Genomic DNA, 15,758 nt, shown 5'->3' on the forward strand with positions numbered 1-15,758 from the left:
AAATTAATTGGACCAATTTGTTCTGCAGTTCATATTGGTTAACTGCACTGAGACGGAGTAATGGATACTTGTGGGTGGAGGGCTGTTCTGTGCTACTGTGAGACCATTAATAATATATTAGAATGCTGTTTGGAGATGTGCACAGCGAGGTAGGTTCAGGATAAAGTGGCTGGCAGGCTGCTGATCATGCACCGAACAAGGAGGAAGTGGCCAGTGATTAATATTTCAGGAGGTGCAAAACCTAACACAACACTGTTATCAACTCTAACCTACTCTACATTATGGTACCTACTGATACAGCTGGCTAAGAGAAGTTTCTTCTTTCTTCAAATCCCCTCAACCTCCAGAGGTTCACTGAAATTTGATCAACAAAATTTGACTTTGTTTTCTATAAGCCATCTTCTTTCAGGGCCACATCGACAACATCGACAAAGAGATCATTTTCTCTTCTGCTGGTGGTGCTGAAGTGCTTATTAAAGAGTCAGATGTTAAACTGTGCAAATCATTCATAATATAGCAAACACACACAGCCTTTTCTGTCACGCTGCCACCAAAGGGAATCGGGCTCAGGCCGTAAGACGCTCTTGCCAACTCACTACAATGTGGAATATAAAACATGGCCCAGTCGGCCTGGCAGTCAATGTCAAGTGGGTGTGTGAATGCGTGTCAGAGACAGAGAGAGTCTAACAGAAATGTGTGCGAGGAGAAATGATGCAAGTAAAGTAATAGTAGAGAAGGAAAAACAATAAAAAAAATAAATAATCCAGTGTTAGTTAAGGGAACAGCTTGCAGGAGGAAGCACAAATGGGCTGGTGTGGGTGTGAGGATGAGACCACAACAGTACAAGCCATAACAGGTGAGTCACACACACACACATATACACACACACACACACACACACACACACACACACACACACACACACACACACACACACATCCACACCTCTGTCCGCTAGTCTTTCCCTTCCACCATTTTCTGAAATAAAGCAAAATCAGATAATGCTCCGGCTTAAGGTTTTAAATGCAGCTTAGTCCAGGTTCTAGAAAAATACCCCACTGCAGGTTAAAAAAAGGGGACACTTTCTCTCTTCTGCACGTTGTACTTAATAGATTGCTGAAACGACTGGTGCTCAACCAGGCATATCCTTTTCACATCTTTGCCAAGACAATCCCTCTCCTCAACCAAAGCCAATTTGGACCAGAGAAAAAAAAAGAGGCAGGGAGCCCAGTGCAGACAGAGAGGGCGAAGCAGCTCTCATCATCTCCTCTGACACAAACAGTGGCGTTTGTTGTGGGATGCCAGACCCCCAACAAGAGTCACGCTTTTGGGCGGGAGACACAAATGTAGATACGCAAATAAATAGTAATAAAAACACAGAGCGAAGATGGTGACAGCATCCCTCCTCCTCTCCTATCCCTATGAGAAGCAGACAGCGATTTGTCAGTGCCTTTTCATTACCAGGGAAGGTCATGTCATCCTATCTGGCCTGGGGTGGCAGCTGCTGGGCCGGAGCAGACAGGACAGGCAGGGAGGGCACTCTCTCACACTGGCAGATACAATGGCGGACCTGAGCACACAAGCAGCTATTCATGCATGCTTGTACACACACACACACACACACACACACACACACACACACACACCTGTCTGCACCTTCCTTCCTCACAGTGCTATCGCCCAGATGGCATCCTAGTAACAGCTGTAACCAGAGAAAGAGAGACTGCGTGTAGCACAAACTCTGGATTATGCAAGGCTGCTGACATCCATTTTTGTGTCTTTTGAGTGGTATAGCAGCCACAGGAGCAATGATACACTTTAAAAGACCAATTCAATGCAGCCTAAAGATTGGGTCAGTTAATTTCAGTTTCAAATAATGCAAGCTTATTACTTCAACCAAGAAAGAGTTGAACTCCGTTTTACCTGGCTGCAAAGCATTTTTAATAGGATTCACTTTTTGCATCTGCATCTACTATATTCCTAGTCACCTGTTGCAGATAAGATAGTGTTATCATCCCGTTCCCCTATCATCTTGTCCCTGTGCCTTTGATTCTTGCTCCCTCTCTGTAAAATCCCCTCGTATCACTCCCAGTCGATCAAACTAAGAACAGCGCTCCATTCCATTAGAATTGCTAATGCTACGGCACTAAACTGTGAGGCACAATGAAATGCAGAGAGAGAGTGAGAGTGTGTGTGAAATGGCAAAAGATTACATAAAAATGGTTACCAAGAAGAAATACAAGCATTCTTGTCCCTTTTCCATTCCACTATTAGGGTTGGTAATTGAACCATTTCCGACAGGCGTGGCGCCTTGCTTTTTCAACTCCAAAACTTTAAAGTGCACTTATTGCTATGCATCAGCAAACTCTGAGAACACAGCAGTATCACTGAAATGCAAAAGAGTGAATAACATTAGGGGAGTAGGGGTGGAACGGAGTAGAAAGTAGATACAATGTTAGTGTTCTGGAGATTAAAACATCTATCTTTGCTTTTACTTAAAAAGGTGTATAATGTGGAGGAATTTCGTTTCATATAGCAAGATGATCAAGTGTTATTTTTTTCCCTTGGTTTCTTTTAAACAAAACCCATTTGACAATTATTACTTTCAATTATGGCAAACAAGGCTTTCGGGATGTATTTTTGAGACATTCCCAGGCAAATGAAAAGCAGATGTGAAATATATTATTGAAATAAAGAAGTTAAAGTACTTTACTCTACTGCCAGGTCCCCTGTTAACCGAGGCAAAGAAATAAACAAATAGGTGGAGAAACCTCAACGGGACAGGAAACTGTGTTCCTTAATTATTCCCCTGGACCCGCAGGGTATTTGAAAGCAACCCGAGCATGACTCAGCAAATTGACTGTGCTGATTGGATATTCATCACGCGCGCAGTGATACAGCCAAGGAGCAAAGGCAGCCAGCCATCATGGTCTAAACTCCTGATTTCTTACCTCTATTTGCACCCAAATCCTTTTTTGCTAATATCATTATTACAGAAAAATACATTGATGTATCTATTTCTGAATTCCTGTTGAAGCAAACACCGACTACTTATATTAAACATATTTTCACATGGTGTTCATTCAAGTTGTATTTCCTTGATACACTGTATACATAGATAGTATATATATGTATGTATGTATGTATGTATGTATGTATGTGTATATATATACACACACACATATGTTTATGTGTGTAAAGACTAAGGGTGCGATGCAAAGCTACTATTTGTATCTGTTTATTTAACAGTAATATATATATATATATATATATATATATATATATATATATATATATTAACGAGGTTTTGTGTATTTAGTGTGGATTTGTGCCCTATTTCCCAACATTAATAGTGTTTTAGTTTCTGCTTAATTATTCATTTCAGTCCAATGTGTCACTCCATTGTGTGCGTGTGTGTTTGTGCGTGTGTGTGTGTGATGTTTTTCTTTGTTGTTGTTCTGCCTGGATGTCCAGGTAGATCAGCAGCTCAATCAAGGAAAGTGCAAACAGGTTTGCCTAATTATCTTACCTGGACAGGTGGTAGGTTCCAGTTGAGGTTGAGAAGGTAAAATGTCATTGACTGGGGTTGACAGCTTGCTGTGAGGCTGCAGCTCTCATTTCTTTGGTGTTCTTTTGCTTTAGTTTAATGTATTTTTATTTAATTTCCCGGGTTCCATTTAGCTCAAGTTACCTTTTTTGCCTCTTTTTCGACCTGGTTCTTTAGCATTCCTTTTACAATTTTCAAGTGCCGAATCCTCGTAATTAGGGTTGGGTATCGTTTGGGTTTTTTCCGATTCCGGTGCTAAATCGATACTTTTAAAACGGTGCCGTGCCTAAACCGGTGCCTGAACCGGTGCCTGAACCGAAATATATATATTTATAATGTATATAATATAAAATATAAAAAAGGAGCACAAAACAACAATTGGCGATATTAAAGAATGGCTTGTTTATTGCTAAGGCCATATGGTCAAAATTAAATGATTGATTAATAATGTAATAACAATAACTTATAACAATATAGTTTCAAGTGAACACACTGTCTGTGTGTTGTTTTTCCAACAACGGCAGCTGCAGTCAGACTGTTATGTCCAAGGGAGTAAGCCTCTCTCCACAATGCGTACCTCCTATGGTGCCATTTTCATGCTAACAAGCACTCACCCGCCGTTAGCATTCCATTGACTGCCATTCATTTTGACGTCACTTTGACAGCGAATAACTTTACATCTGAAGCGTTTAAAGACTCTATTTGTCCATTGTTTATTTCTAAAGAAACACAACAATGTATAAAAGGCTCCATTACCTTGTATCTCACGTTATGGCTACGTAGCAGACGTTTTTATAAAAATAGGCTAACGATTGTGTCATAACCACGCGACTTACTGTCGCATAGTAGAGGAATTACCGTATAATACAGGAGAAACTCGCAGGCAGTTCCGATTTACATTAGCTGTTTAAGTTTAATTACTAATGTTAACTAGCATTTTAGTTATCAATAATTAGCCTGTGCCTATGTTATCTCCTTACATATACCTACGCTCTCTGTCTCTGCAAGATTCAGAATGATTGAGATTTCTCTTGGCACAGCTACCAGAAGACTTACAACTTTCAGACAGGTTGCTCACGTCACATAATATTATATGTCTTCAAGCTCAGTTTGCAGCTGCGCCGTAACGCTCAGCCCTCACCGGAAAAGTGCTTCTAATATACTTCACTGGTCTCCGTCCAGAGCAATGGGATCTGTTGGTCCATTTCTTTAACTATCTATGGTCATGTCCCGGTGTTGGAATCCTCTACAGGGAAATACAGTCACAACTTTACACCATTTAATTTAAGCTGTCAGCATTTTAACCATTGTGTTTAATCCAGCTACTCGCTAACGGTAACGTAGTGTCCCGTGCAGCAATGCTTCTGAAAAAAACAAAGTCAGGCACCAAAATGAGGAACCGAAATTTTCGTTCTTATTCGGTCTCGTTATTACCGTTTACATCGGAACCGGTGCCCTATTGGCACCGCATTTCGGTACCCAACCCTACACTTAATCTGCCCTTAATAGTGGTGGCGCAACACCAGGAAATCTGCTTCTGCTTCAATTACATTTTTTTCCTACGTCCATTTCTTTATTCATATGTATTTATATATGTTTTAAATAATGTAATTAAGTTTTCCTGCCCACAAAATAAAATGTATGACATATTTAAACCACGTATACCTAAATTACTTAAATAGCGTAATAAATCATGGTTTGTATTTTAGCCCCAACTCCAAAAAAAAATACAAATCAGTTTAAGAGTCTAAATAAGAGCTGTGTGACTGATAATGAAAAGTGGAAATAGAACAGATGGTTTTAAAAGTAGGAAATTACAAGTCGGAATAGCATTGGCAATACCAAACTGGAGGTTGTGTATATAACAGGAGGGGGTCCAGCTTTATGTAAAGTTGGTCTGAAGTGTCTATTATAAAACCATGAGAAAGCTATTGGAAAAAGCTCTCTTGATATTTTGAGTGCACTTTTAAGTCTCTAATTTCTGCTCGTCAGTTTTTGTCCACCTGACAAGTCGCTCTACGGCTTCAGTATCTGAACATAAGGTCAAAATAACAGTTGTGTAACATCAGTCAGCTCTATCCTGCCCTGCACAACAAATATGGTGTGGAGTTATTGAGAATGAACCTCAATGAATGTCTGAATACTGAACTTCAAACCAACTACCCATCTGTGTTTAGCCTCTTTATTTACATTTTGGCAAATGTGCATCCTAAAAGTCATGCTGCTTTGGCTACTTCCTGTTCACACTGTACAGCCACCTGTGTTATTATTGATACTGATGAAAAAATCTGAATCTGATGATTATGAGGCAAGATCTGAAGTTTTTTATGATTTCTAAACAGATGTATGGGAATGTATTCTATATGGACACAATAAATCATTAAATCAATAAAAAGATTGAGTGTATGATATCTGTGTGTTTTAGATTTGACTATGACTCTGAGAAGATCAGTGAGGGGAGGGTGGGCCACAAATATTACTCGGGGGAAAAATGTGTGCTGTTTGTATCTGTTCAGAATAGCTGAAATATTGTTTTATGTCCGAATAATGTATTCATATTTTCTTACCAAAGACAGTGTGTATTTTGTGCTGTTACAACATATTAGGTTATGCTCAGAATGCAGAGAGCAGCACAGAGAACAGAGGATGGGAAAGAGCTCCAGGGAGGTGGAGACCTTCTGCCAATGAAGAATCAATGCAATTACTCTATATGGCTCTCCTCATCTAAGACTGGCTCGCAGCCATGTTCAAAGCAGCACCAGCACCCTGCCGTCTGTGAGCTTCTCCTGACATGCCTTTCACAGTCCAAACATCCCGTGTCACAACAGGAGTTAAACTCCCGTCGCTCCCCAGAGTCACCTTGTCATCCCCCTTGTCTGACAAGACCTTTTGCTACGTCCTCAAACACACTGATGCATTCAATTTATTCATGGGAAAGGAGGGGGAGATAACGGCAGCGCTGAATGTGTATGAGAGGGTGAGAGAGGAGGGTTGTTCTGAATCGGACAGACACGGGGAGAAAGTGTGGGAGGACCAGCGGAGATGCCATCATGATGGATGAGAGAGAAGCTGCTCTGCTCACCACAGTTTGGAGAGTTTACAGAGACTGGGCCTATAAACAATGACCCTAAGGTGGATGCTTCTCTGTTAAGTGCAAATAACAAACATGTTGAGGTTTGGAATGGAAGACACATTTTGCTTTTAAGCTTATCAGGCCACAATTAAATGATAATTAAAAAAATAAATCCAGTCTTAGGTTTTCAAAAGAAAATGATGACGTGAGAGCGACTTTCATCTTTGCCTGGTTTTCTGTTTGGCTCTATCAGTGAAAGCCAAAAGGCCCATAATCCTCAGATAAGTCTACTAATCAACTAATACCATGGACAGAGCGTAATCTCATCAGCTCACTTATCACCTTTCTGCCTCTGGTCTACATCTACACACACACACACACACACACACACACACACACACACACACACACACACACACACACATACTTTTAATGAAAACACACAAATGATTTGTCCCTCACAATTTAATTTAGATTATAAGTATGACTCAGTTCAAAAACTATTTTACAGCAAGTTATTTTAGGATTAAACTGAAGACTGAAACTAAAGATTTGCACTGGTATGTTATGAGATAAATCCCATTAGACTTCGAAGCTAAACACATTTAATTTGGAATTCAGAGGTTTCCATGTTCTTGTATAAATGACAGCCCATATTTGAAAGATTATTTGTATCTGTAAAGTTCAAAACTGATCTGCGCATGTCCCTGGTTCTAGTACCAGTCTTTCCTCCACCTTATCCAAAGTGCTCCACACATTACCACTGACACAAGCAGGTAAAGAAATAGCAACACTGTGCGCATGATAATTAGCAACTTCATGCCTGTACCTTGGAAACTGTAGAGATCTCCCACGCTGTTCTGACGCGTGATGTGCTGCCAGTAGGCGCTGCGTGGCAGGGAGATGGACTTGGTTAGCATCTCTCTGGGGTGGATCTGAAACAGACAGAGGAAGCTTACAGTATCTCTCACTTTCTGTCACTCAGTCAGTCACTCACTACAGGGAAAATTGCTTTGGGTATGTCAGTAAACAAAGAGTGTGCATAGTACGGTATATTGCTGGTCAAATGGAATGTTTCCACTCTGAATGGCTGTTTGGCGGGCGACATGAGGATTTATTTGGGATTATGATGTTGTTGTGCCATTGCATGATGTGTTTTTCAATTTTTACTGGCAGTGTGAAACTAAAGGCTTCATCTTTGAGCCAGGCTACTGCTGGAAATATATGAAATAGGTCAATATTTTAGAAAAATAACTGAGTAAATTCTCAAGTTTCACCCATTCTGCAACTGCGAGTGGTCAGTTTTGTGTAGCTATCCGTGTGATTTATAGAGCTGAGGGTAAATGCTGCTTTTGGAAATGTTCCCAAATGGTGGGGTCCAAGAGCATGGCCATATGGTCAAGGCTCATCAAACACTAGGCAGGCCTACATAAATAAAGAATACAGATGATAGCAGAGAGGAGGGGGAGGAAGGACGGAAGGAAGGAGGGAAGAAGAAAGGGATGGACGGGTGTTGTGATGGAGGGAGCGGAGGTCAAGACCATGGGGTGTCACAGGGGCTCCTGGTCCAAGGCAGCTCTTTGGGGAGAAACCAGGCAGCAATACCTTGAGATAAATATGTATTCTTGTGTGTGTATATGTGAACATCTTGTGTGAAAATCATGATTTATTGCCTTTGTGTTCATTGGTTTCTAAAAATAATTATGTGAACACAATGGCATGCTAGTTTGATCAGCCTTAATCAAATGCTAAAGAAACCATTGAAATAATACAAAAACAAGGCATTTTCAAACCAAAACACATTTTTTTGTGAACAGTCGGTCATGCGGTCGTTCTACAAATGATCTTTCTAGTATTAGGTGCAACAGGATATATTGGCTACTGAATGAAAGCGACGCACACTGCATGCATGAAATAATTATTCCTGGAACAATGGCGTGCTGCCAACACATGCACTCATTATTAGCTGTTTGTAACGTATGCAGTACTAGAATAAAACGGATGGCCTCATTGTGAGCTGCTGTCGGTACATCAGATAAACAAGCAAAATGTAAAAATGTACCTGGGAGCTCTTCTCCATCTCCTCCATCATCCTCTCATGCTGCTGGGCAATGGCCAGCGTGGCTGAGTGGACCCGCTGGTAGATCATCTCCCCCTCCCGCGTCTGGAACGTGAACAAACCCTCTCCTGTGTCACACATCCTGCGCCAGGGACACACACACAGAGACAGAGAGAAGTGCACACGCTTTGATCGTGCTCACTCTTGGATTGCTGATTTACAAAAAATGCATGGTTGCATGTGCACTTACAGAGAGGCACATTGATATAATAGCCCATTGAAGTCAAACACACATTCACAGAGGCACTTGTCACATCAATGCCTGAAGGGCTCTGCGACACATGCTGATATCCTGGGATGTTTCCTTATCCAAAGTTGCTTTGTTGAAGATTTTATGACATTTTCAAAACTAAGATTTTTTTCCCTCCCACCGCTAACATTTCAATCAACACACAAGACAACACAAGCACTTATCTTAACACACACACACCTTCCGGACTCAAAAGTAAACCAAGTGGAGTCTCGTCCGTATCTGCGCAGAGAGCTGAGAGGCCACATGACAAGTTTGAGGCGAGCGTTGTGAATGTCCCACAGGTAGATGTTTTCATGAGTAATCTGCATGGTGCACTCCCCGTAGATGTCCAGGTTCGGAGTGGGCATTAGGTACACGTTGAAACGTTCTGGAAAGATTTACAAAACATTTATTAAAAAAGGGATCACATTGGTAAAAAGCGTGGAGAACTCTGACGTTAAACCGACCATAGACTATTTACATCTAGTGTTAAAGGGTTGCTTAATTTAAATAATTATAATAAAAAATTATTTTCTCACTTAAATCTAGTGGTATCTACAGTAGCCATGCAGATAGTTTTGGTTCTGTCCATGTTTTGAGGCAGCTGTCTCTTTCTCAGTACAATGGAGATGAATAGATTTAATTTGTGGTGCTCGCAGCATTAAAAAGTGGCATTTCAAAGATTTAAAAGCAACATCTCTTTCCAAAAACATTGTCCCTGTTACTCTGGATAATCCCCAGGACAGGCTGTTGTTTCGTGGGCTCTTTTGTTTTTTTTATTATATAGTAGTTCCAATAAAATTAGGGCAAAGTAAATCCCAAACTATGTGCATGGCTAAACAACACAAGGAGTGAGTGAAAAAGAACTATTCTTTTATACTTGAATAGGCAGAACTTCAGAACAGAATATCATTTTATACAGTATAAGCATTGTGCATGCATAAACAAATGAGTTGGGTTTGCCTCACCTTTTTGGAGAGAGTTAGCTAATTTTATTTTTGCAATTATCCAATCGGTATCTATAATAATACATATTAACAATACACTAAATACATAGTAACAATACACTAAATTGACTGTACTTAGCCTTGGCTCACTCTTACTTTGTGTTTTTTATCCGAAGTGGCAAAAGTAGAGTACAATAACCCTTAAAAAAAGGTATTTTAAATAGTGCTTTACCTGACTTCACCTTCAGTGGGTTTAACTAGCCATCCAGTGAACTGGACTGGAGATCAAGGAGCCAATGTGCCCATTAACATTAAACTAACTCTCTGAGGCCGGCAGAGAGAGAGGAAGAGAGACAGAGAGGGAGCGAGTTCTCCATAATCTAAATTAGTTCTTACTAATTACGCTTAATGATTCAAAATAAGCCATGTGTCTGCAGTGGATAGAAAATGGCAATGTCATAGTGTGGCGTATTTTTAGGGACAGTGAAAATGAACTCTGATCTAATTATCGGCCCCTGCTGTTCGGGGAGGGCTACTAATTGAAACATGGTTGCAAGACCAAGCCTCTTGTTTCGTTCCCTCATACAGGCAGCAGAGAGGCGCTGTGTCAGTTTGTCTCCATAGCACACTGCTGCAACTTTTCTAAGAGCACCAAACTTCAACAACCGAAGGGAGAGGAATTGTGTTCTTGCAGTTAAGTTGGTTCAGTCAAAAACTTGTATATTGATATCTTAAAAAAAAAAGAGAAAGTGAAATAAAATGGGCTGAAATGATGGCAGATTCCTTTCAATTACTCGCCCTTTTACAACTTTAAACTGCTCTTCTTTGCCTGTTGCCTTTTCAATTTCCTCTGCGAGTTTACAAATTACACAGAGAATGAGCTCCACTGTGATAGCAGCACCCTGTTGTCTCCTCTCTTTTCCATTTCCATTTCCTGTGAGTGGAATATGTGGAGAAGCACATTTATTTCACATGGCTTTAGGAGCCATAATCTCATCCATCTCTGTGACAAGCTTCATTATGAGGGAAGCCAGTGATGCACAGCACTTCTCATTAAGGCTGGAACAGAGCCCCGACCACAGCCTGTGACCTGTGCTCTAACGCGCACACACACACACACACACACACACACAGTCAAAACGTACTTCTGAAGTTGAATCAACATGTGCTAATGTAACTAAGAATGCTACAGGGGACTTGCGGATAAGATATTGACAAAAATTGCCCTTATTAGCCAGGCCTAATTGGACAGTGGCTGTTCTGCTCCCCTAACCCTCTGAAGACTCAGTTGCATTAACACATACGGGCCCGGACTGCAACTGCTAACTGCTTGGTGGCCAGCTGAGTGTGAGAGATTGACCCTGAATGGTTGTCTGTGTTAGCAGGGACTAATTGGGCACTCACCGTTCTGCTCCCGCTGCACCCCCGCTGCTAACAGGTCTGGCTCTCCCAGGCTGATGTCGTTGAGACGGCTGCCCAGGCACTCTACGCACAGCAGCTTACACCATTCCTCTGCATCCAGTTCTGCACACAGCGGCACAGCGTTAAGGCATGTCCAACATCAAACACACACACGCACACACACACACACACACACACACACACACACACACACACACACACACACACACACACACACACACACACACACACACACACACCTCCTCAATATTCAACACTGCAAAATAAAACACAAATCATACTACCCCAACTGTGCTGCCTTTAGTGTGTTTACACATGCACATAAATCCCCCAAAGGAATTTCCGAATAAAATGCTGCATGTACAGGACATGAGTTCAGCTAACAGTAACCAGAGGGGAGAAAAATCAATCTGATCGATTCGGTGCAGATTAAAAGAGGAGGTAGGTTCAGCAACAGCCAACGACAGATGAAAGCTAGGTTTCTCCTCCCTCCTTTGCCAATACTCAGTTCCAATGCTGTAATATAAGTAGCTCTGCTAGAACAATATGGCCACAGTCAGAAATTAAACTAGTGATAAACCATTCAGACAATCAATAAGCTATTCTCCAAATCAAAGCCTGTTAATTAAAAAGAAAATTAAGAATATTTCATCAGAATGAGCTGGTTAAAGGAATAAGCACACTTATTTGTTACTTTCTGAAAGTTAGATGAGAACACTGATACTACTCTCATGTTTTGTAAGTTAAATGTGAAGCTAGCACCAGCAGCCAGTTAGCTTAGCTTTGCACAAAGGCTGAAAACAGGATGAAACACAGAGAGCTCGGCACTTTACAGAACACATCTGCCCACCAGCAGCAGCTCACTAATTAACACATTATTTCTTATCTGTTTAATCAATACTAAAACCGACGCACAACATGTTGGGGCTTTTACGAGGGTTAGGGGCTGTTGGCAGTAGCTGCATATCTAACATTGAGACATGAGAGTGTATCAATCTATCAAACTCTCAACAAGAAAGCAAATAAAGCAATGTGGAACTATTTCTTTAAGGGTTTACCGTATTTTGGAATACATCAGAAGAATTATGATTATTGTCTCTTTTTAAATCTGCAGTCTTGGTTTTGGGAACTGAGCTCTGTAGGGAGTTATATCTACAACATGTGACAGCTGGCACCTAAAGGGGGGAGGGCATTCATTGTAAGACTGAATTTTTTAATTGGAGGCTAAGTGGAGACAAATGATTTCATGAATCAAATCTGGAAGTCTGCGTGGCAATCTGTTGTTTGTGAATACCAATTCACCTTGTTAGGTCAGGAAAAAATGTGTTTACAATGGAGGAGATTTGCAATTGTCTTATGTGAGCTTTTGCTGAGAGTTACTGAGGTATGAAATGAGGGAAAAGCTGGAGTTGGTTATCTTTCTGAAGCTCCTTAACTCCACACCCTGTGGAATTCTGGAATATGTAATGGTCAGTGATGTGTACAGAGACACATTTGGAAGTGCGGGAACAGCACCGTGTTTCTGTGTCTAATATTCAAGCCGATGCATGCTTTGTGTCATATCTGTGTGGAGGTATTTTCACTCTATTCACTTGAAACTAGCTTGTGTGGTAGCTGACAGCATGTTTGTCGGATCAACTGTAGTGTCCAATGGGACAGATCTACACAACTTTGCAGGGTGAAGGAAAGGTCTGCTGCTGCCTGAAGCGCTTCATTCACACACAACAGAAAGCAGAAATACAGATGTACACACACACACAGGCAGCAGCTCTGCACTTTACACACACACACACACATACACACACACAGGCAGCAGCTCTGCACTTTACACACACACACACATACACACACACAGGCAGCAGCTCTGCACTTTACACACACACACACACACACACACACACACACACACACACACACACACACACAGGCGGCAGCTCTGCACTTTAGCTCCTTGCTCATGCCTCCCCAGATTCAGCTTTTCTCATTCAGAGTTACCATCATGGGCTCTGAGTGCCTCTAAACTCCCACACTTTTAAGGCCACTGAGTGGAAAATCGGCTAAACAAACACTTAATCAGCACAGAGGCAGCCTCGCTAGTCTATGTGCCATGCATGAAGAAAAATGGCAGGAGGATGTCTCTGTGTGTGCGGAGGTGTAGGTGTGTGATAGAATAGGATGGAGTTGCGTTTTGTGTTAGAGAAGAGTGCAAGAAATAAACAGGATGAGGTTGGAGTGAGAGAATATGTGAGAATTGAATCAGGAGACAGTTGTGATCCTTTTTCTTTTACTGATTTCAGACGAATATAACACATACTATTGTATGCACTTGACGCATTATTCAGTCTGCAGGTCACACTCTCTCTTTATCTCTTTGTGGTGCATATTTGACAGATGCACCCAAAGCACACATCTGTCAACAAATGAAAGATCTATTACCGTCTTTTGTTCAGTGTTTCATTGACTGAGCACATTAAAAAACATGCCACTGTTTGGATGGAGGCATCAAAGGGGTATACATGTGTATATATATATATATATATATATATATATATATATATATAAGGCGAACATTATGAGGCCTTATTTTTGTCTTTTTTCTTTTAAAAAATGAAAGATTTGGGTTCTTTGGATGGCAGCCCTTAAATAAGTTTGAGAATTTGCTTTCTGACTGCCAGGTTCAGTTTTCAGATCCAAACTCCCATTGACATTGCACAGTAGTGGGAAGACCGTATGCCAAATTAGACTCTGATGTACGCTCTATGTAACCTGACCCAGCTGCACCTGGCAAATAATTCAGCTCTGGAATACATTTGTATTTTTTACTAACACCCTAAAAATACATATTTTAGTAATAAAAATGGCTCGCAATTTCCTTTCTGGACTTAAGATGACTTAAAATAAAGTAACCTAAAAATCATTAACATCATGTATTTCTTCATACTGTATATGTGTATATATGCCCACACAGGAAACTGGGGAGTGAGGGGTGCAAATGTAAGGGGGTTCCAGGAAGTGAAGGACTATGAGAGGTCATGGACACAGGGTGATAGAGACATCCATATGGTGGTGTGAGGGGGGAAGGCCCTGTGCATGGAAATAAGCCAAGAGAGAGAGAGAGGCAGAAAGAGTGAGTGATCATGGGAAACAGAGTAAGGCAAGAGAGAGTTCACCACTCTAAGTTCAATAAGATTTCCCCTGAGGTTTCACACACATGTGCACACATCCACGAGACTGGGAGTAAAGATGGAGATGTTCATCCTCGTCTGTTTAGCGGCACATTAAGGTGCATTCACCTTATCTAGCCCCTGGCTTCCTCTACACCCAGCTCTATTTATTTGCACCTAAAGAATAAGACTGTTGAATCTCAAACCGTGTGCACACCATGTGCCTCTTTGGCTTCCTGTCCACGTATTAGAGGTAATCTCTATTGTTACAATCTATAATTGGGTTGCAACTCACTGCAAACAATACCCAATATCATTTTTTCATACCTGCAGTATAAAAGAAATCAATATTTCGGAACAGATCCTCCCACATCCTAATATAGCGGCAAATGAGCATCACTTGGCTAAAATCCAATTCTCCACTGCCTCTTTTACCTCTCTCACTGAAATGGATTCTTCCTCCGCTTCTTGACAAACGTTTCACAAACCACCCCTCCACTTCTCATGCAGCATCTCCCAACACACATTTATAACTTTGCATGCAAAAACCAAACACACTTGTACTGTAGCCAATGCTTTCCTCCCCTGCTCTTTTGTAGCTGAAAAAGACGTATTTGAATTACCTGATTCACAGGAAAACGTCTTGGATGTGTCGTCACAGAAGATGATCGCCACAGCATGCTTTTTTGTCTCCCGTGGCATCCGGGTAATGTTCTTGATATTATGGAGCTCAGTGATCTAAAGAGGAAGAAGAGACGGGCAGCAGCACATTACCTTGAATGAACAAAGCCAGGAGCAGCAGTAGCAGCCATCTTGCACTGACTTCGCTGAAAGTGCAATAGTAGTTAGAGGCTTAGCATATAAACTAGTGTGTATCGTGATATTGTTTTTTGCGAAGATTTTTAAAACTGATTCTTTTCCCTAGAATCTGTATTTTTTAATTTTTTAATTTATCAATGATTCACCTAAATATTTTCTGTTTATACGGTACAGCCAACGGCAACTACATCATATCCGTTTCCAGCTAAACAGAGCGAAAGCAAAAAATGCAGAAAAACATGAAATAAATGTCAGACTGACTGACTGACGTGATATGCATTCTTTTCAAAAAACAATTAGTTTTTTGAAATGACTCTTGATATATTGTTTCTAGAAGTGTATTATTCAACTTTTGTTAAGGAAAAGAAAATCGCAATACTCAATACTATCGAATCGCAATACAAATCGAATCGGAACCCATGTATTGTGAAATAA

At 40.9% G+C, this 15,758-nt stretch overlaps 1 protein-coding gene across 1 annotated transcript in view; it reads right to left on the bottom strand.

Annotated features, from left to right (window-relative positions):
- Window positions 1-15,758, bottom strand: part of dok6 (docking protein 6) — a 51,662-nt gene that overhangs the window by 3,081 nt on the left and 32,823 nt on the right. Inside the window, exons 3-7 of the mRNA XM_031282096.2 lie at window positions 15,128-15,242; window positions 11,323-11,442; window positions 9,170-9,359; window positions 8,683-8,821; window positions 7,450-7,555 (exon numbers count right to left, since the gene is read on the bottom strand). Coding sequence (XP_031137956.1) covers window positions 7,450-7,555; window positions 8,683-8,821; window positions 9,170-9,359; window positions 11,323-11,442; window positions 15,128-15,242 — 670 coding nt within the window. The remainder of the gene's footprint in view (window positions 1-7,449; window positions 7,556-8,682; window positions 8,822-9,169; window positions 9,360-11,322; window positions 11,443-15,127; window positions 15,243-15,758) is intronic.

Source organism: Sander lucioperca, chromosome 1 (genome assembly GCF_008315115.2).
Source record: "Sander lucioperca isolate FBNREF2018 chromosome 1, SLUC_FBN_1.2, whole genome shotgun sequence".
Classification (NCBI taxonomy): domain Eukaryota; kingdom Metazoa; phylum Chordata; class Actinopteri; order Perciformes; family Percidae; genus Sander; species Sander lucioperca.